At 39.0% G+C, this 23292-nt stretch overlaps 1 protein-coding gene across 1 annotated transcript; it reads left to right on the top strand.

The window, feature by feature from the left end:
* Positions 1–6608: 6608 nt before the first annotated feature.
* On the top strand, positions 6609–22786 carry ncmap (non-compact myelin associated protein). The gene is made up of 4 exons (XM_055230931.1): positions 6609–6822; positions 19763–19863; positions 20774–20858; positions 21693–22786. The coding sequence occupies exons 2-4, from the start codon at positions 19776–19778 to the stop codon at positions 22162–22164; spliced, it is 645 nt and encodes a 214-aa protein (XP_055086906.1). The 5' UTR covers positions 6609–6822; positions 19763–19775; the 3' UTR covers positions 22165–22786.
* Positions 22787–23292: the final 506 nt, after the last annotated feature.

The following is a 23292-nucleotide window of genomic DNA, read 5'->3' as shown; positions in this document are numbered from 1 at the left end:
AGGGCATCTGGTTAGAGAGGATCTCCAAAATCACTGTGTATATGTAAGAGTCACAGGTACATTTACACATTCAGTTATATTAAAATAAGCTATCCTGTCATCCCATTCACAAAACTAGGTGTGATTTGGGGGAGACAGTGTACGGTTCAAGATGTGTACATAGAGGTGTTGGTGTATGAATTTGTGTATGAATGGATGAGTGGTTTCTTGATATAAAGCACTTTGAGAACCTAGATGCTGTACTAGAAGGTCAAAAAGCACCATTCAAATATGTCCATTTACATTACAACATGGAATAAGATAAAGTAAATATGGAGATCTATTTGCCACTATGACAAATATGACAATTGTGTAAGTGCTAATGCACATAAAGATAGTTATTTTTGATAGATTCTCATATGTAATGTGCCATATGTTACATTTTACATATTCAAAATATCAAAAAGTAACAAAAATCAGTTAGTAATTGATACACTACTTCAAAATTAAATGTACTACTCCTATAACCACATTACACCTATATTTCAGTCATAAAACATCATTGGAGAGATAATTCTTCAGTGCCATTTGGGTCAATTCAGGGTGTACAGTACAAATGTGGTAACACAAATTGGCAGTTACAGATGACACATAACTCCCTCACCTATTGTTATCTGCATTAGGCCAGAAAGGAAGAATAGGATCAGAACAATAGAAAAAGAAGGTTTACCATGACTCATTCAAACGATTTACGCAACAATATTCACTGTTCCAAGCTCCAAAGCTATTTAGACAAAGTTGATTCCATAGCACAGGAGCTTGGTAACTGAATGCTCTCCCTCCCACTGTACTTTTGGACACTCTAGGAACCACTAATAGTCCTGCATTCTGAGAGCGGAGTGCTCTGTTTGGCTGGTACGGGACAATAGCATCTTGCAGATAGGATGGGGCCATACAGTTTAGGGTTTTGTATGTCAGGAGGAGGACTTTGAATTTGATTCTAAGCTCGACAGGAAGCCAGTGCAGATATTTTAGTACAGGACTGATGTGGTCTCTTCTTTTAGTTCCTGTTAGGACTCTGGCCGCTGCATTTTGGACCAACTGGAGGCTCCTTATAGTACCCACATCCATACTCACATCCATACTCACATCCACACCCACATCCATACTCACATCCATACTCACATCCACACCCACATCCATACTCACATCCATACTCACATCCACACCCACATCCATACTCACATCCACACCCACATCCATACTCACATCCATACTCACATCCACACCCATATCCATACGCACATCCATACTCACATCCACACCCATATCCATATGCACATGCACACTCACATCCACACCCTCATCCATACTCACATCCTTACTCACATCCACACCCACATCTATACTGACATCCACACCCACATCCACACTCACATCCATACTCACATCCACCCCCACATCCATACTCACATCCACCCCCACATCCATACTCACATCCACACCCACACCCACACCCACTACCATCTAGTGTTTGTCCCTTTGCATGTGCGCCTCTGTAATTCTGCTTCAACAAATCTTTTTATCGGCCCTTTGTTTATTTTCTTGTGCTTTTTTAACATAACCTTTTACTGTTATTAATTGCATGCTGTTTTTAATAACCTGTCTGTTTTAATTATTTCGTTTGTCTTCGCTATGATTCACTTCGCTTGTCTTTGCTATGATTCACTGCTCAAGACTTATGTCGTAACGGGTGAGTGTGGCGGACCAAAGGATGCAGACTCGGGGAATATTTACAGGATTTATTGTAAGATAGGACAATGTACAACCAGTGGGTGATCCGGAGGTGAGCAGGTGAGCAGGAACACAGGAAACACAAGGACCGAGGACATGAAGGGACGACAGGAAGACAGGCAGACCAGACGGGCGTAGGGCAGAGCAGGCAGGAGACATCCAGGGCCGGAACACGGAACGCAGGAACAGACAGGAGTGCAGAGACGACAGGGATGAAGTGACCACGACAATGATCCCGCCCTGAGTCTCCTCTCCCAGCTCCTTTTATGCCCAGCAGGCATGTTGATTGCACTGATGGGCTACAGGTGTGCACGGGAGGAGCCGAGAGTTCCGCCCAGCTCCAGGCACAGGCAGGTGAGGGAGGGGGAAGAGCACACAGGGAGGAAAACCAGGAGTGGACACTGCGGATCATGACAACTTAATGCTTTTCTACCTTTTTACCACACCTGTAAATGCACATTTATTTTTATTTTATTCTCTGTGTCCTCTGTAAATTATTTAAATTTGCAAGGAGCCATCTGTACATCATGGCAACGGACAACAGATGAAAACTAGCCTCTTGGCTAATTCTGGCATGTTAAACAGTTACTGTTGGTCAACATGCACTGTCCGCTATAAATAAATAAATAAATAAAATAAATCCACACCCACGTCTACACCCACATCCACACCCACATCCATATCCACATCCACACCCACATCCATACTCCCATCCATACAAACATCCATACCCACATCCGCACCCACATCCATACTCACATCCATAGTCACATCCACACCCACATCCATACTCAAATCCATACTCACATCCACATCCACACCCACATCCATACTCACATCCATACAAACATCCACACCCACTTCCGCACCCACATCCATGGTCACATCCATAGTCACATCCACACCCACATCCATACTCACATCCATACTCAGCCTTAGACTATTGATCCACAAGGGAAAGATATATATTTTTTGTTTTACTGTTTTCTTTTAAAGACCCCATATTACACTGTTTTCTGATTCAGTGTTTCCTCACCACAAACAGACCTGTAGTTGTGTTTTGTTTCATTCACACATGTTTAATACACAAACCCTGCTTTTTTAGGCTGAGCTATTCTCTCAAACAGAAAACACTCTGTTCCACCTTCTGGTAATGTCATGTGGTAATACAGAAAGTGTGCCACTGTGTTTTTAAACTTCACACACCTTCACTAAAATCATTTGGATGATTTCAACCCTGGAATTTCCAATCTCTGCTGAACAAAAGGTAAAAGGAGCTGTTAAGTTGAAAACTATTCATGACATCACAAGATGAAACAGAGCACTTTGAGCTTAGGACATGTAGACAGACTAATAATAAAGGTGTGAATGAAACAAAACACAACTCCAGGTATGTTTTTGAGGAAATGCCAACATTATAACATGGCTTCAAGCTCACATGAGTACATTTTGTGTAATATAGGACCTTTAATAAGACCCAAACATGTCCATGTTCAGTTTCGCCTGATTTCACCTGAACATACAGTGGTTCGTACATTGAATGAGAAATGGCCGCACAGACAGTAGACCCTTTTTGCCTTGTGTGCTAGTGTGGGGATTTCCTTCACAAAGCCCCTCAGTGTCAAACCCAATGCTGCTCCCACCCCCTCACCCCCACCTTCTCCTGTCTCCCCCCTCCTCCCTCTACAGATCAGGTGACCCTCCATTACGCCGATGGCTCCTTATCTTTGCATTCCTTTAAGCTCTCACCTACCTACACTCCCGTACCTGTGGGGAAGAGCTTACAAACGCACGGATTAAACCTTAAACTCCTATTCTTAATGTAGTTGTAAAATGTCCCTTTGTTTTCTTCAGGGACAGTTAAGGTAAACTACAGCTAGAGGCTAATGGAGCTTTGGGGCCCAGATTTAAACAATGACAAGAGTTTGGTTCTTATGAAGTGAAGTGGCTAAATGCTGCAATGTAAATAGTTTGATCACTGTTTGGTTTCCATCAGAGCAGATACTTTCCATTAGTGCTGTCACCAAAGTAAAATTTCAAATGCGGTAAGGTTGAAACCAATTTCAATACAACAATAAAAAGGCGAAGAAAAACCCATAAGATTCACAGTAGATCTAGAGAGCTCCAGGACACATAATAATTATTCCTTTTGATGTCAGAAGAAATTAAAGATTTTTGGATTGACAGATGAGTATCTAGTAGTGAATTAGTATCCGGGTATCCATTTTTATAACCCTACTTTTCATTAACACTAACAAATAGATTTTTTCCATCTAAAGTCACTTTTTAAAGGTCTTACATTATGCAGAATTGACTCTTGTGAGCTTTAAATCGTAATATAATGGTGTTTCCCCCTCAAAAACATACCTGGAGTTGTGTTTTATTATTAGTCTGTCTACATCTCCAAAGCTCAAAATGCTCTGTTGCACCTTGTGATGTCATGAAGTAGTAGTTTTCAAGTTTTACCTTCAGTTCAGTAGAGATTGACAATTCCAGGGCTGAAATTATCCAAAAGATTCTAATGAAGGTGTATGGAGTTTAAAAACACAGTGGAGCACTTCCTGTATTACCACATGATGACATAGCAAAATGGATCTGAGTGTTTTCCAGTTGAGTGTGTTAAACATGTGTGAATGAAACAAAACACAACTCCAGGTATGTGTTTGATGAGGAAGCACCATTATAACATAGATCAGAAAATAGTGTAATATAGGCCCATTAAATATATGTTTTTTCAATTTCAACCAAGAAAGATTCACATAAAAAGAAGTGAGGTGCAATACAAAGTTTGGCTGATGAAGAAGAGGAAATGGAGAGGCTGATGGTTCTGCTGCTGTGGACAGTGGAGACAGTGAGTGGAACTAGAATTATGGCATGAAGCTGTAATGGCAAGAACAAGGAAGTAATAATAGTGATTTACAAGAAGCTACATACTTCTCATTCAGTTCTTTTTTTTCCTATTTTATTAACTTGATTTATATTTACCAAACTTGTTTTGTGAATTGGAAACCTTATCTGGCATTGTTTGGTTCCTCTAGCCTCTAAATCCATCCAGCCAGGAATGTAACTGGGTAAAGCACAACAATGAGAGTCTGCCCAAATAAGGCTGTGTTACTCTCCCTCACAAAGACTCCCCTCTCACAGCCTTTGTAACATGGGCACCACCCTGGCCGTGAACGCATCACCAGAGGACCCTGAAGGTAACATGACACCTGGTCCTGAGTTCTGGGAAGTGTGATAATGGTACACACAAAAACAAGTACAATTTGGCGAAGGTGTTTGGTCATGAAATTGAATTCAAAAGACACCAAGAGGATTATGTTTCCAAAAACCTGTCACTGTGGACCAATCACAGAAGGAAACTGCCACCTCTTAACCAATCAGAACTCAAGATGTTCATATGAATACACTTGGTCTTTCATGTAACACTTTTCACTCTGCCATCTCCATTACAGGAGCAGAACCAACAGCATCCTCAGCTCCTCTGTCTATCCCTCTTCTTTAAATTGAGCGTGCTTTGTTATTATTGTATTGTCTGAGAGGTACCAGTGTTGTACAGGAGTAAATCTTTAGGTTCTTGCTTGTATCGGGTGAGGTGGGACAGTTTTTATGATGGTGGGAAGGGTCATCGGTAATAGTGGCTCTAATAGATTTAAGCAAAAAGTAGGTATTGGCTATGCTCTTTTACAATTTTTTTTTGCTAATGAGTTTTTAAATGACTCGCGTTAAATAAATATGCTACTCCAGATGTAGTGTTTATTTACTCTTAGCTAGAAATCGCCCATCAGCAGTTTATCACAAGAATATCCGTCATTAATGGAAAAGGCAGCTAATATATTGTGTACTTTGAACAAACACACCCAGCACCTTTGGACAGTCTCATATAGGCTGGTCACTGTTAATTTTTAAACCCACAAACATGTAGGCTAAAGCTTTAAATCACAAGGCTGCAGAGGCATTAGAATTAATAAGACAACATATTCTCCAAAGAAAAATATCTGTTCACTTGCATGCTGAAGTTGTTTCTTTTTTTGACCATCACATAATCACTGAAAAACCCACCATATAAAAAAAACCCCAACAAATAATAATAATAATAATAATAATAATAATAATAATAATAATAATAATAATAATAATAATAATAATAATAATAATAATAATACATATATTAATAAAAGCATCTGTTTTAATTTTGAAGGTTTGGCTTTAATTGATAAATGGTCAGAGCTTTTCCACCTTCAATGCACTCAAACCGCTTTACATCAAGGATCCATGACACACCCATTCATACACCAGTGTTCGCAGACACTGAGGCGCGAGGAGGGTTAAGTGTCTTGCCCAAGGACACAACGTCGCACCACCAACCTGTGAATCAGTGAATCTGACTGCTCAACCAACCATGTTTTTATCAAGAATGGGATTTGAACCACCAACTTTCGGATCAGTAGAGAAACACAATACCAAATGAGCCACTATCTCCATGGAATCATGCAGGTGACGTGTCATTGAAATGTAGTTGGCTAATTGACTGTGACGTGATGCCTCCAGAAAATTGTTGCTTAAAAATACTATACACACATAGGGCTACAAATAAATACATACATAGCTTAAATAAAAAATATTGGCCTAGTGACTGGTGGTATTGTGACCCCCCCATTCCCCTTTATTTATTATCACAATTATTGTTTTATTGATTTTATGTCAAATTTCTCCTCTTCTTTGATCACCGTGACGTTGGAGCCTCCTACCGTGTGATGTCCGCAGCACCACGCCTCAGGCCGAGCAGCAGGACCTGAAAAACCAGCTGTCTGACATTATGACTCCAGCCTTGTGCGCGTAAAGTCTCCTCCTGCACAGCTGCGGATCACAACACCGCCACTGCGCACACACACCAGCGCGCTCACATCGCCTGCGCGTTTGGATTTGTGTTCTGCCACCACGCTCACACTTCCAGGCTCCCCCAGGTCTCGGCCGGTGGACTATGCTGCCTTCAGGGTTCATATGAGGGAGGGGTGCCACTGCCCAGATTCAACGTGGGACAATAAGGTAAGGCTTTGGATCTTTTTTGTTTTGGGATGGTGGAGTTAGTGTGCGATGCAGTGGGGGAAAGGCGACTTTTACGCACTTGTACAAGTTACAAAATTTTACTTGCTCTTTAGATCTTGCACGTCTTTTAAAACGTGACCATTTAAAGATAATGTTTTAAACCACAATCCACGTATTCTCTGAAATCTGGCCAATCACAGCGGGCGGTGCAGTGCTGTTGTGTGTTTGTAGGTTTAGAAAGGAGAGCAGAGGTGAGAAAACAGCTGGTTAGGACCTGTGCTGTGCTCTGTAATTTCTATGATTTCAAACATTTCTAGTAAAAATCTATTCAATTACAGTTCCCTGAGTATTTGTAACTACCTTCCACCTCTGACAGTACTTAAGGAGAAGGGGGGCTGACCCAGACAGGGACAGTCACAGGTGAACCCCAGGTGAATAGTTCAGATTCCACAAGCCTGAGATTGGGAAAATATTGAGAAAGCATGAGGCACAGACTGAATAATGAACATGTTTCTTTGTTCTGTATTTTTCTGTGTACTATTGTTGACGTTTATAAATCATATGTGATAGGTTTTAGTAGCAATCACGTGCAATACTTTATGTGAATCACCATTACAAATGACTCTTACCCTAGTATTTACTCTATGTACTTCATATCCACCCATGGCCGCCTCATTTGCATAATAAATACACTTTAATTTGTCTTAGTAATGCATGATTAAGAAGGACCCAGGTTAAGCAACTATAATTAACATCTTTAACTTAAACTCCTAACACCCTAAACCTTTAATTAAGTTGTTACTAAGACTAAATCCTTCTTAATAAACAATGTGCTCATTATGAATTTTTCATGTTTGTTCCTGCTGTACTAAAGCTAATTTAGGTGTAGTTATTTTACAGTGGGACTCTCTCATGCATAGTATTCTTGGATTGCATTATATTCCACTCAATATAAATAGTTTTATATTTCGTAAATGATACTCAGTTTGTACTTTTCTGTTACAACGCTGCAATTACTGGCTGTTGGGCAAATAAATATAGTCTAGTCTTATTCAATTGGAGACAGGACTGATGCAAGACTTTTTGTATAACAGTGAATGACAGGTGATGATAGGTTTCATATTAACTTATTTGATGAGTATGACTTGTGGTATGTCCCCCGTACAATAGCTGGGACTGTTGCAATCTCCATAAGAGGCAGGACAAAGTCTACATTTGCCAACTGTACAAATGATTTTCCCTTGACATCTTGAACCAAGGGTTGCCAATAGAACCAGTTGATCAGTGCAGGTAGAATGAACTAAAATTACAGGATTTCATAGAATGCTCTAATAACAAATGTGAATGGGTTTCATTTTGCCTGGCCTATAATTAATTCCTTTAAAGAAGCTCTATTGTGCTTGTGTCTGTTACATAGTTACACTTTATGACACCCGTGGATCATTATATAATCATTTGCACATTTTAAATTGCAATATTCATCTAAAACAACTTAATAAAAGTAGTAAATAAAAAAACAAACCCACTAACTTCTGCGTTAGAAAACTGTGGTGCCCAGTGAGAGCTGCCGTTGCCGTAAACATCACCACAACAAAGCACCACATCCTGTTGGCCCCTCCTATGGATAGCTTTAGATCACACTAGTGGATTTTTAAATTTTTTTCTTCACTTTGTAGCAAAAAAACCCCAAACACTACGTGATGCTGCCAAATCCTACATGTATCATCAATTAAGAAAATAAAATTGGAGAACGAAGCAAGCACAGTGGGCGTATGGTGGTGGGGATGAACACGGGGATTGATTGGCAATATGGTGTCTCCAAAATAACTGATTAAAGATTGCACAGACATGCATGAATCATTCTAAATACAACTTTGAGAGAGTAAATGAGAAGGGAAACAACTATAACATGGTTAAAAGCTTTGAAAAGTCAATTTTCTATAATTGGTCCGCTTAAAAAAACATAACAATAAAGCCGTGGTGAAGCCCTGTGTTTAACGTCCATATAGATCCCATTCTGTATCTAGCAGTCTGCGTGATTGTAGCTCAGGTGCTTCTTTGTACCCCAGGCCAGTCGTTAAACTTAACTTAAAAGACTGATCTGAAGTGAATGTAGGACTACACAGTTAAACCCAGTTTTACAACATCATAAAATGAGTATGATTTAGTTTTACATCTCAGTTGGTTCTCACCCATCTTAAAAATAAATAAAGGAATAGATCAATCATTTATGTAAAAGGTTTAAACTGTAAAAGTTAGATGACATTTTATTATTGCTTTGCCTGGAATGTTTCACAATGGCATTAAAGTTATTGAAAATGCTTTGAAAAACATAGAGAGATAAGGTAGTCTGGATATCAACAGAAATATGTGTTGCATGGTAACCCAGATCTTTGCTGAATGTCTCTCCCCACTCTTCATCTCCAGTAGTGGAAAAAGAACTGAAACTGCAGTTACACAAAATTGACTCTTGTGAGCTTTAAACCATGTTATAATGTTACCTCCTCAAAAAACATAACTGGAGTTGTGTTTTGTTTCATTCACACATGTTTGAGTAACTCTTTATTAGTATGTTTACATGTCCAAATCTCAAAATACTCCACCTTAAGTTTCATGAAGTGATAGTTTTCAAGTTAATATCTACCTTTTACCTTTAGTTAAGTTTAGTTAAGTTTAGTTAGTTAAAAACACAGAGGAGCACTTTCTTTCTTACCACATGACATCACGAGGTGACACAAAGTGTTTTCACTTTGAGAGAAGAACTCATCCCCTAAAGGGTTTGTGTGTTAAACGTGTGAATGAAACAAAACGCAACTCCACATATGTTTGTGATGAGCAAACAACATTATAACATTTAGCATAGACCAGAACACAGCGTAATATGGCCTTAAATAAAATCATTGCAAAATGTTTTAAATTCCTCTGATCGGACTCACCTCGTAGCATCTCCTGCTTGTTTCATCTCTAAGGACTTTAATACCATACGGTGGAACACACAACAGTTTGTGCACTTTAAGGCCAGGGATTATGCTGTTGAATATCAGCATTGTTAATTGTGAATAAAATAAATGCAAATACATTATGAGGCACATGTCTCAAAATGCACCTATAATGAACATGCAGCTATAATTAAAATACCAACATGATTTGCATATTAACTGTAAATGGCCATGATCAGGCAAGCTTTACCAATTTGTTACTTGTTTTCCCATTACAAGTTGACCAATACTTGTCTTATTGCTGGCTTTTCATCATGAATTTCCTTGACAAGACAGAACAAATCCTTCTTAACTAAATAAAGAACACACTGCTGTTTTAATACTGAAATAAATGAGAAGCTGGATGTTCCACTTACACAAATACAGCTTCATGTGATATCAATTCAACTAGAATAGGCTGAAGACACAGACAAATGATTAAACTGTAATCAATAGTTTATTGAATGAAAAAAGAAGAGGAGATGGAGAGGCCGAGGAGGCTGAAAGTTCTGCTGCTGCGAGAGGTGATGGCTTATTCCGATTTTCCACTTCAAAATAACAGCGCACAACATAGCTCTATCGTTATCAGATTCCTCCATTATAATTAAGAATATGAGGAAGGTAAACGGTGCAATTAAGAACCAGAGACAGGTGTGTTGGGCAGGAAAGGAGGAAGGTGGATTTTACTCAGTAATGACTTCTCAACAGGTCACACTAATCATGACGAACTCAAATAGTGTCGAAATCACAATTTGAACGGGCACAGTTACTAAGTCGCAAAGGTTGTGAATAATGAGGTAATAGAAAGTATCCTATGTCCACTGGTGCAGTTCAACCTCTACAAACATAATTCTTGTCGTTTCTCATATTTCTTTAATCCATCTCTTTCTTTTTCGCAAGTTTGCATCTTTGGGTCGTTGATTACATGGCCTCTGATGTTAAACTGTTTCACGTCACCAAATCTTTGCTTGACTCACCAAACTCTCCGTGAGTCATCAAACAGCATTCAGCCTCATCTATTTTCAGATGAGTTTAACTGCCATTTAAAAAATCAACATAAAATAAATGTTAAAAAGAGACATACAGTATTAGGCTTTATTTTTGGTGTTTTATACTAAACTACATTTTGTTCACTGCAAATCGTATAATGTAACTAAAATGATGTAATAATCATTCTCTGCAGTTAGCGTCATAGTCACATTTAAACTTAAAGTGTCAGTATGTACTTTTTTTGGCAAAATAAATAAATAAATAAAAGCACGTTTTATCCTTATGGATATGTTTATTGCACTGAACACAGAAAAACGTGTCCTTACGGTGAGGGTGAGTATCTCTACAAACCTGACTCTTATTTGGCCTCCTCCTATTTGTTTCCATGGAAAGGTTGTTTATTTGACTATAATATTCCCCAGTATGGCATAAAACGTATGTATCGTCATGGAGAAAGTATTGTTTTAACTTTCTTTTTCTATGGAATCAAGCAGATTTTCCACACCCAGAAAGTTACATACTATCACTTTAAAGAGTAGTGGAATTTGGCTAACGTGCTTTTTATTGCTTTTGCATTTTTGAGCATTTAAGCGTGACCTGTGGTCTGAATTTTTCCAAGAAGCAAGTACAGAGCTGTGGGCGGCACTAGGGGGTAGGTGAAAACAGACATTTTGAAACAGGATTATTCAAACATGCATGAAGATATCAAAATACAACTATGAGTAAGCTAATGATGAAAGAAAACCATTATAGCATGGTGAAAAGTTTCTAAAACATAATGATTTTAGACTGTCACTTTATGTTCCTAATTATTGATAATCAAAACTGAATCATGTGGCCAAAAAGTAAACGTGAAATACATTGTTTTGCAGTATATACCATATGTCTCCTTGTGTTTTATGAGTGTAGCTTGAGCTTGTCTGCTTAAATATTGAATGAGACAGAACATCCTTTGATATGTGTAAAAGGGAAGTACTGTGGATGCTGCACGAAATTCTCCTTGTAAATAGAGGAAACTAATTGTTCCCATTGCACACTGTGAGTCTGCTGAAATGATTTGTTTGCCAGCGCCTCAGAAGAGGATATTGGATTTGCAGTGGAAGTAGATAGCAGCGCTGACAGGACTCGCAGTGATGTCACAGATTTTAGAGTTGACCTTTTCAGCAAAGGTCGCGTGGCTGTTTCCATCGGACTGTTTGTTTGGGAGCTCGCTCATTAACTCCCCATCCAGGTCACAGTTACCTAACAACACATTTAGAACTGTAACAACACGTCAGCAGACGCTTCAGTAAGGTGATTTATATATATGTGTGTGTATATATATATATATATATATATATATATATATATATATAAATTCTTTAAAGGTAACACATTAAGTGAAATTGGCCCTAATGAACCAATTACAAATTATAATGGTGTTCCCTCATCATTAGTTTACTCAGGTTAGTATTTTAATTTATTCACGCATGTTTGTGTGATCTTGTATTGTCCTGTGTTTGAAACTTGAGTGTTCAGAAAATTTCAGCATTCACCTTCCCCCTTCCCCACCCACTTCTTCATACAGAAGCTTATTCAAAAAAAATTTACACAGCCATAAAAAGTAGAAACAAGCAAATGAAAATGTGCTGTTTGTTAAATGGCACCATGAAGAAGCAGAGCTCATCAGTGCTACAGTTTTAAACAGTAATGGAGCTCTTTGTCTGTGTCTATTACTGGGGCGTTTAACTCTATACTGTGTACAATAAGCAAAATAATGATATATGTTTGTTAATACATTGAAAAAGCATAACAGGTACTCTATAATATTTCTTAAAGAAGACATATTGTGCTTGTGTCTGCTATATGGTTATAATGTGTGACACCTGTGGATCATTTTGTTATCATTTGCACATTTTAAAGAGCAACATTCATCTAAAATGACTTAATAAAAGAAAGTCCGCTAACTTCCGTGTTAGAAAACTGGGGTTGGCATAAATGTTCTCACAGCAAAGACCCATGCAGCTGTTTTTTTTTTTTTCTTTTCCAAAATGACTATGCAACTCTAAAAATCCTACCGTTATCTCCAATTAAGAAAATAAAATTGAAGAACGAAGTAAGTACAGAGCAGTGGGCGTGTACCGGTGGTGGTGAAAACAGCGGTTGATCAGAGCAATGACATCTTGAGTACATTTTTAGTACATTTTAGTGATAGCATATATAATGTTGACTTATTCAACATTTTGCATGCTGTTAAAGTTTTGGCTTATGGATTTCAAACAGATTGTTGCATCTGACAGTAGGATGAGCTCTTCTGTTAATAATAAACACACAATGATCTGATGAGTCGACAGGATATGACAGCTAATGCCATCCCAGGTTCTGTTGTAGTGGATACCAATTATAGACAGTAGGAGTGCATGTTTCAGCTCACTAACAATGAATAAATTGGCAAGTATAAAAAAAAACGCAAAACAAAACACTCTTATAATAACATGTCTTGGGGAATCATTGTGACTTAATATTCAGTGATATTTTTGTAGTTAAATGTGCTGGTCTGCTCCACTCCCATCTTTTATTGACCCCAGGATGTTATGATGTATCTGATGACGTCTGAGAGGATGTTTACTTAGCTGCTGTAGACAACCAGCTACTAATTCACCCTCCAATTATGTACTATTGAGCTAGATTGTTTAATTGTATGTGATTACTAAAATATATGGACACACCTAGTGACATCAGACCCATCCAGAGTAGACAGTGAATGTTTGAGTGGTCAGACGTGTACTTACTCAGGTCAGAGTGAGTTTCTACGAGAGATTCTGAACAATTTGACGAGGATTCGATGAGAATGTCAACACTGCACGGCACTGCTTGTAAATAATTCTTCATTACGTCATTAACTTGTGCAAAATGATTTAATGCCATAGTTTTGAGGAAGTATTGTAACTTTAGCAACAACGGTGTCAAAACACAGTAGAGAGTGAGTGCCTTGAAGGTGGAAAAATTGTTACTGTCTACTGTTTTAGTAGTACACATTTTTGAGTAGTCTTGTAGAAAGAAACATGATTAATTAAACTATAGTAGTAGTAGTACAGTTACCCAAAACAATTTATAATTAGTTACATTCTTGGTTAATAATATCTACAGTCCAAAAAGCTAAAAAAGTTTTGGTCAAACTCCAAGTGAAAGCGCGTTTTTATTTTATGTATTTCTTTTTTGCTATAAAGCTCCTGTAATTGACTAATAAATGTGAGATAGATTTGTTTAATGCTATACCAACATCATCTCCATAGAGACAAACCACCAGAAAAGTTACATAGTGGACCTATAATAATAATTGAAATGCAAAAACTATAATTACAAAATGTATTAGACTACACCTTTAGGTCTTTTAGATTTTCTTTACAGATCCAGACCATTCAGTGTTAACATGTTTGTTCTGGAGTAACGAAAGCAGCACTTATCAGAAACTGTCGCCTCAGCAAACAGCAGGCTAATATACACCGGTACTTATCACACGGCTAATAGTTTGTCAACACAGTGAGCAGGTTGTGCAATACAGGAGGATAAGATGTACCATACACACCACTATTGGATCCTTCTCTTACACGTCATGCTGCCAGGGAACAAACGCAATCTAATATTTTCATACACACTTCATTTAAGGTGCATTAGGTAACTTTTCTGGTAGGGTGTATGCCACTTGCTTGACTCCAGGGAGATATTTGCCTGAAATGTTCTACAGTTTGTCATGGCTCAGGAAATATCTATTCTTTCATTGAGCACCTCTCTGCAGATCTGACCTGCAGCTTGGACTGGTGACGTTGCCTGCTTGTCTCCATGGAGATAGTTAGCATCTCTGTGGAAATCTTGAACAGAAAAAAAATTACATAGTGTACTTTTGATATAGACCAAAAATTGAAACTGTTAACCTCAGCATAAAACCCAGTATCAGTAAATAGTGACTTTTTTCTCAAATTTCGATGTCTTTGAGACGTGTTTCCTGTTTTAGCTTATTTCCACTTCTTCCCATGCCGCCAGGTGTGTTCCTATAGCATGTGTTGTTTATCATTAACAGCCTTAGCGATATAAGTAACCTATAATGCTGACTGAAAGATCTCTATTGAAAATGAAAGAATTTCAATTGAGTATTTTGTATTCAAGTTTGCCATTCCAATCTCTACATATCCATCCCGACTTGTTCTTGAAGATTTGGTTAGGACTTAAACCACAACTATTATGCAGAGCAGCCACACCTCATGACTCAGTGACCTCTTTAATGCTGCAGATTAATGTAACCCATAATAAAGTACTGAACAGTACGAGAGGTGAAGAGTATAATTTATGGTTGTATTTAAAGGTTATTCCTGAAAAAATGTGTTCTTATCCTAAGCCAGGAGTGTCCAACCTTTTTTCACTGAGGGCCCCAGACCAGTGTCGATACAGGAGTCGAATGGTGCATTTAACACAGGTTTGACAGATCCATTGTACTGTTAATAAGACTTGGAAGATTATTTTTAGGTCTATGTCACAATGCAATGTGACGTTATTCCGGTTATAGAGGTAGAATCACTTCAATTTGTAGTAAAAAAAACACTTCCTGATCAATTCAGCCAGTTTAGGAGGAGACATGAGGGCCAACAAAAATTGATCTGAGGGCCGCATTTGGCCCCTGGGCCATAGTTTAGAAAGCCCTGCCCTAAACAGTCTCTCCACAGTAATGACCCATGACATGATGTGGTGGTTGCCTCCATGGACATACATGGGTTTATTCTTCACTCTGGGACATTTTAGGCAAAGCAATAACATCTCCATGAAGACAAGCAGTAGTTGGCCCCTCCTTCAGAAATGTTAAATTGTGTACCTTTTAATGTCTTGACAATTTGTTCAGCGGCCATCATGGTTAGATGCCTAAATGATAAGTAGGTATGTGAGAGGCAAGCCAAAAGACTAATGTATATAGTTCACAATTAACAGGCCTAATTTTCCTCATGATATTTTACTGTATAATTATTCACAATTTTAACTATGGAGCTTTGAGCATATAGTAGATTCAGGGGTGTCTATGCTTTGGGGACATTAGACCTACATTGCCTTCCTGTAGTACAGTATTTGAAAATCATGAAATGTGATTCCATCTTGGCATATTCTGTAAAATTAATGATGACCCTGTGTGGGTTTCATATGCCCATGTTGGCGGTCGTTGACTGAGTGGGCAGCACTCATGGCTCACAGCAAGAAGGTTCTAGGTTCAACTCCTAGGCTGGTTGGCCTTTCTATGTGGAGTTCGCATGTTACTCTCTGCGTCTGGATAGGTTGCCTCTGGGCACCCCAGTTTCCCCCGTCAGTCCAAAACATGCATCTTAGGTAAAATCCTCCATCTAAAGTAGTCCTGACCAAGCCTAGCGCAAGATCTGGAGATGGGTCTCTGGGTGCTACGGCGCCCACTGCTCCTGATAGTTTGTCCCAGTGTCAAATGCACAGGACACATTTCCTAAAAGGACAATAAGGCAAGGCAAGGCAAGTTTATTTGTATAGCACAATTCGTACACAAGGTAATTCAAAATGTTTTACAGAATAAGAAAGGCATTAAAATCACACAAATCAAAACATAAATAATCACCCAATCTGCAACTCTCTCACCCACTCGTTTGCACCCTTTAAAAACTCTCCCTCGCACTCTTTAAACACTGTCTTGCTCAGTTTAAAAACTTTCCCATTACTTTAAAAAACTTTCCTGTCACTTCTCAAATACTTTCCTGTCACTTTACTATGTCTAACAAAAGTCTGTCAGTCCATGTTTCTTTTGTCATCATAAAATTACCATTAAAGGAGAAGAGTGCAGAATAAAAACCTTTCAGTCGTATGCACAGCTAAACAGAACCGTTTTGAGCCTGGATTTAAATATTGTCAAAGTAGAGGCCTGTCTCACATCTTCAGGAAGACTGTTCCAGGTTTTAGCTGCATAAAACTGAAACGCTGATTCCCCATGTTTAGTCCTGACTCTGGGCACCAGCAGGAGGCCAGTCCCTGAAGTCCTCAAATTGCGAGATGGTTCATATGACACTAACATGTCGGAAATGTACTTTGGACCTAGGCCATGGAGAGACTTATACACAAGCAGAGCTGCTTTAAAGTCTATTCTCTGAGCTACAGGAAGCCAGTGCAGAGACCTGAGCACAGGACTTATGTGCTCATACTTCTAGTCAGGACCCGAGCAGCAGCGTTCTGGATGTACTGCAGCTGTGTTAAGGCTCGTTTGGAGAGGCCAGTGAGCAGGCCGTTACAGTAGTCTAACCTACTGGAGACAAATGCATGGATAAGTCTCTCCAAGTCTGGCTTTGACAGTATACCTTTGATTTTTGCAATGTTTTTTAGGTGGTAAAAAGCTGCAGATGTTACTGATTTGATGTGGCTGTTAAAGTTCAAGTCTGAGTCCATTGTTACCCCTAGATTTCTAGCCTGATTTGAAGGTTTTAGAGAGAGAGACTGGAGGTGACTGCTGACACTTTCTCTATGTTTCTGTGGGCCAAAGATGATGACTTCAGTCTTGTCTGAGTTTAGCAGAAGAAAGATGTTTTGCATCCACACACTGATCTGCTGGATGCAGTGGCAGAGTGAATCCACTGGTCCATATTCACCTGCTGCCAGTGAGACATAGATCTGAGTGTCATCTGCATAGTTGTGGTAAGACACATTATTGCTGCGTATTAACTGGCCTAACGGCAACATGTAGAGATTGAACAACAGGGGTCCCAGGATTGACCCCTGGGGCACCCCACAGGTCAGGGACATTTTATCTGAGATACATTTTCCAATTTCAACAAAGTACTCCCTGTTTGCTAAATAGGACTTGAACCAGTTTAGTGCCGTTCCAGAGATGCCCACCCAGTCTCCTAGTCTCTGTAAGAGAATCCCATGATCCACAGTGTCAAAAGCAGCACTCAGATCTAACAGGATCAAGACTGAGACTTTTTCCTGCATCAGTGTTCAGACAGATGTCATTTGTCACTTTGATAAGAGCAGTCTCAGTGCTGTGGTGGGGTCTAAAACCTGATTGGAAGACATCAAAGGAGTTGTTCATTTCGAGGAAGTTAATAAGTTGTTGGTAAACAACTTTTTCGAGGACTTTGCCTAAAAACGGCAGATTTGAGATTGGTCGATAATTGTTCAATATTGTGGCATCAAGACTGCTCTTCTTTAGGAGAGGCTTGATAACCGCAGTTTTCAAAGCGCTTGGGAATGTTCCAGATTGAAGTGACATATTAACTATGTGAGTGAGTGGTGACAGCAAACTTTAGAAATTTAGTGGGTAACACATCGAGGCAGCATGTAAATGAACTCAGACTGGTGACAATCTCTTGGACAGTTTTGTCAGTTACAGGTGCAAAGTGAGTCAGCTCTAAGTGTCTAGGTGGGTGCTGGATTGTTATTTGCGTTGTGGAATTTATGGCATTTTTAATACCCTGAACCTTGTCATTAAAGAACACTGCAAATTCATTGCACTTAGATGTAGAAATTAGTTCTAATGGCAGTGGAGCTGGGGGGGTTGTTAATCTGTTTACTGTTGCAAACAGGACACGAGAGTTTTTACTACAACTTCCAATAATGTCAGAAAAATACCTTTGCCTTGTTCTACATAAACTATGGTTGTACATGTGCATCTTTTCTCTGTAAATTTCATAATGAACCTGGAGCTTTGACTTGCGCCATTCCCGCTCAGCCCTCCGGCACTCCCTTTTCTGTGCCCTGACCGAGTCATCATTCCTCCATGGCACTTTCTGCTTATCTTTAACCATTTTAACCTTCATCGGGGTAATGGTGTCCAGAACATTCAAAACACTCGAAGTTACAGAGTTCAACAAATCATCAACATTACAACATGAGGCATTTTCAAAGTGTATCATTTCCATGAACAGTGCACCTGTGTTATCATTTATGTGTCTCCTTCGAACAACTGCAGGACCAGCCGCTGGTTTGGGAATAACAGACAGGTCAAAGAAGACACAGAAATGATCAGACAGAGCAACATCCACCACATTGACATTTGAAATATTTACTCCTTTTGTAATGAGCAGGTCCAGAGTGTGTCCTCTGTTGTGGGTGGGCTTGCTGACATGCTGAGTCAGACCAAAGGTTTCAAGGACAGAACTGAGCTCTTTAGTGTTTCTGTCAGACACATTATCCACATGCACATTAAAATCACCTGTAATGACTAAACCATCAAAGTCTGTGCATACGACTGAAAGCATCTCAATAAAATAATCAATAAAACTCAGACAGTGCTGGGGAGGTTTGTATATGACTAAGTAGAGTATGGAGGGGGATTGTTTTAGCTCCATTTTGAATGAAACATACTCAAAAGATGAAAACACCCCAAATGACAGTCTGTGAGTAACTAAATTATCTCTAAAAAATGCACACACACCTCCACCCAATAAAGTTTACCTTAACCTTAATGTCGTAGCCTCATTCTTCTAAATGCTTTCACAATGTTTTACATTTTTCACACGCACTCCACAGCACATAGTTTCATCACAGTGGGCCGCTTCATGCCGTTCATGTTTGCAGTGAGCTGCAGACTCAATGGTGGCAGTACAAAGTTAAACAAAGAGATGCTATTATAGTCATGAAAATATGTGATAGATTGTTAGGATGCTAACACTTGATCTGTGGCTTTCAGGCAAGCGTTTAACTCCAGTTACTAATGTTCAGATTCCAGCAAAGTGTTGAGTTTCAAATATGCATTAACTGTTGCCAGACCTTTGCTTTGCTTTGCTTTGAAAGAGCTCTTATCTGTTCTCTTCTACACATGTAGTTATCATGTTTTTTTCAAACTGTTTCAGTGCTGCGGAATGCAATGAAAATGGCAACTTGCTGTTTTCCAGGGATATTAAACTGTGGTCCAAGTATCTCATCTAGTTTAGATGAAAGTGAAAGAGTCAATTTAACTGCTTCAACCTGATTTATTCACTTTATTCATTTTTCAGGTTATTGCTAAAAATGCAAGCTTCAACTGTCTCACCCGTGACCAACACTACAGCCAACACAACCACCACTACCAAGTCCAGAGAGCAAATCCTCATCCAAAGTAAGCAAGGACCATTCATTTTAATACACCCCAGGTCCAGCAGTCTATAGTAATTTTGAAAAACATTATATTCTGCCAAACTCAAAGTACCTCAATAAAACATCTGAAAAAAGCCAGATTAATGCCATACTGTGGAACATCATAGGCAAAGCAGCAGCATCTCCTTAGAGACAAGCCAATGACGTATCCTTCAGCTGAAAAGTTCCAGTGTGCATGTTTTTTCATTCACTCCTGTTTAAGCCTGTTTTTTGTTGAAGTGGTCCGTTTCTGAACAGAAACTATTTCAACACGTTAATGTTTCGCACTACAAATCATGTATCTGTCAGTATCCTGCTGCTAAAATTAACTGTGCTGTTTTTGACCTTTGTTTTGCGCTGTGGGGCCAATCTGCACTTCCCTCTGTTGCCAGCAGAGGGCATGTATCGACACATCATTTTAAGATACAAACTATTAAAGGCCTCTAGCTGATTTTTACTGCTTATACAGTATATCTGTACAGGGGCAAGACAAATTTTGCTGAAATACAGGAAACATTGGGTGCAGGCCCATCAATAGCAGAGCAAAGAAAAGCATGAGGCACTTTTAAAATAAAACAATCCACCTTAGACATCTCACATATGTTGGGTGCAGACACTTCTTGTGTGATGTGATCGTGCCTAGATTACAGTTTCTTTCTCTAATCTACAAAGGTGTGATAAGCCAAGTGTCATGAATATAAAGGGTTGCGTCATGCTGTCAAATCCAGATGAATTTCACAGGAGTGGCTTTAAATCACTAATACTGTATTTGCAGCGTCTCTGTTGTTAAGTGATATCCAACATGTGGACAGAGAAAATGTCAAAATACAAATCTTGTATAAGTAATAACCAGTCTTCAATTCTGCTTAAACATGTTTTTTTGTGTCTTTCAGGTTCAGGAGCCATGATTGCAATCATTGTCATCGGCATCATAATTATTCTCACAGTTCTACTGATTATACTTAAAACATACAACCGGTAAGGCCACATTCCCCATAGACAGGCAATTCTCACATGAAAGAAGGGTGCTGTTTTTAGCACCTGCAGTGGCTTGTAGTCTTTTATCATGTTATAGGAAACACACTGTGTAATTAAAATGCTTTATAAGGACTTTGATTTAGCATGGGGAAGTCTGCAATATTGTTCTATCTGACCTAAAAAACAAAACAAAAAAAACAACCCATGTAATAGGTACATAGTTACTCTGGTTTTGATGCTCAGCCAAGCAGCTTCTTCAGTTCTAAACTGAACAGACCTGAACCAGTAGTACCTCGTATCTAGTCTTAATAACTGGCACATTGCACCTTTCACTATTGTGGAATGGTAAAGACACAACAGAGTATTCAAGTATACCAATATAATAGACCAGACACCACAGAGGACACCCAGAGGCTAAGTACAGCACTACATTACAAAAGTTAGAAAGTAACTACAGGTATAGTAAGTACATTTATGGTTACATGTAGTACTTGAAGCCACTTTAAGTCAATAGTCAGTTTTGTAAAAAAAAATATTAGAGATTTTTTGGGAGAAAAGTGTAAGTTCTTGTCTGACCTGTAGAATTTAAAAAATGTGGGGATAGATGCATCACTTTTGACTGAAGGCAGCAGTTTCAACAGTGATAATGTTACCTCCATATCCTTCAACACAATACAAACGTTTCATACTATCTTTCATTGACAAAATATTAGATCACGCTCAGTGCTTCCAAACACAACAAGGCTGGCACTATTGGCTACACCCTATTGACATGTCTTTAGTTGTGCTGATATAAATAAAAGTTCTATTGTAACTCTTCTCCTCTGTGTGCAGGCGGACACATGCCTCCAGAGTCCTTGGAAGTTCATCCAAACCTCGTCCCAAGGTGTCCCAGTCCACCGCCCAGACCAGCATGCCCCTGACCCCAATGGGGATCACCTCTGTGTCGGGCAGCATGTCAGCCTCCAACCCCCCCTCAGAAAATGGCTTTGCCCTCCCCAGAGCAGAGCTAGGCAGCCTGGAAGAGAGCTCCTGGTCCCCCTCTCAAAACAGTTTCCGACTTCCCAGAGTCGAGCTAGGTAGCCTGGAAGAGAGCTCCCGACCCCCCTCTCAAAACAGTTTCAGACCCCCCAGAGTCGAGCTAGGCAGCCTGGAAGAGAGCTCCCAGCCCCTATCAGAAAACGCTTTAGGGAGCTTTAGGCTACCCCATATAGAGCTCAGCAGTGTGGACGAGAATACTGAGCACTCCAGTGCAGCATCTTCTGTGGTGACTTTTAATGAACTGGCCACCATGGACAATACATAGCCATGTGGACAGTATCATCCATCACAGACATCAACACTGACTGAATAGAGACTGCAACAAGTACAATGAAGTAAATGTTCTCCTATAGCGGGACTACAGGACCACATTCATGCTATATACAGTCAGGTGACATGTTAATGCAAGCACTTAAGGCTAGAGTTTAAATGTCCAGACAGATGGGCACTGACACGAAGAGGAAGTAAACCTGCATATGGAAGTCATTCAGTGATGCCTTATTTCGCCTAGTACAATCCTGAGGTTAAATCTAGTGCCAGTTAATATAAATCATATATGAAGGACATAATAACATGAATGAACCGAACTACTGTGGCTCAATGGAGGCTTTGAAACATCTTGTTATTTAAAAAAAAAAAAAATGGATACAGAGCGATCTTTTGAAAAAAGCATTAATCTTTCCTTTAGAGTTCTCCTTTGTCACTTCTGGACAGACAGTAAAGACACATTGTGAGTGAGTGGACACTGCTCTGTCCATGCTTGTATACAGCAGTGTTGTCAGTCTGCAGTTTTACAAGTAGGGTTATCACAAATATGAACCTGTAATCTGTGGTCTATATTTACAAACAATGTACATTTCTGTATTCAAAAGAATGATGAAGGATGTGTGTATAAAAATGTATATTGACAATATTATAAAAATATTTTGCATTAACTTGTACATAAATTATTTAGATTAGATGATTTAGAATATTTGTGATAATATTTTTACTGTGCAGTGCATAATGAAGATTTATATATTCACAAACTGTTCCAGTGAATCATTTTTAGTTGATGCCAAAGGATTTAGCACTTTACTACTGTGTGTAATAATTGTGTTAATGTTAAAAGAGTAAATAATATTATTAATAAAACAGCAATATTTCTTAATTTTGTCTCTTTCATATGTCTTAGTAGAACTGGTTAGTTGTTAATGCAGAATTCAAAGTAGTCTTGAATTGGCCTGATCACGCCCTCTGCTGGCCGCGCTGCGTAACGACAAGACGATTTTCAAAGAGCTGCATTCAAGAGCAAAATAAATCGATGGTGTTTTTTAATAGGGGTTCCTTCTTCCACCATAAACATACTATCTTGTAATAAATTGAATACATTTTTAGTTATAAAGATAAAATA

This window comes from Periophthalmus magnuspinnatus, chromosome 22, assembly GCF_009829125.3.
Source record: "Periophthalmus magnuspinnatus isolate fPerMag1 chromosome 22, fPerMag1.2.pri, whole genome shotgun sequence".
Taxonomy (NCBI): Eukaryota; Metazoa; Chordata; class Actinopteri; order Gobiiformes; family Gobiidae; genus Periophthalmus; species Periophthalmus magnuspinnatus.
Note: the sequence above shows the minus strand (reverse complement) of the source record. Positions and strands in the feature narration are given on the sequence as shown.

Coding starts and splice junctions, on each gene's coding strand:
- ncmap (XM_055230931.1), top strand. CDS start 19,776: ATGCAAGCTTCAACTGTCTCACCCGTGACCAACACTACAGCCAACACA. Junction 19,864..20,773: donor AGAGCAAATCCTCATCCAAA/GTAAGCAAGGAC, acceptor TGTGTCTTTCAG/GTTCAGGAGCCATGATTGCA. Junction 20,859..21,692: donor ATACTTAAAACATACAACCG/GTAAGGCCACAT, acceptor CTCTGTGTGCAG/GCGGACACATGCCTCCAGAG.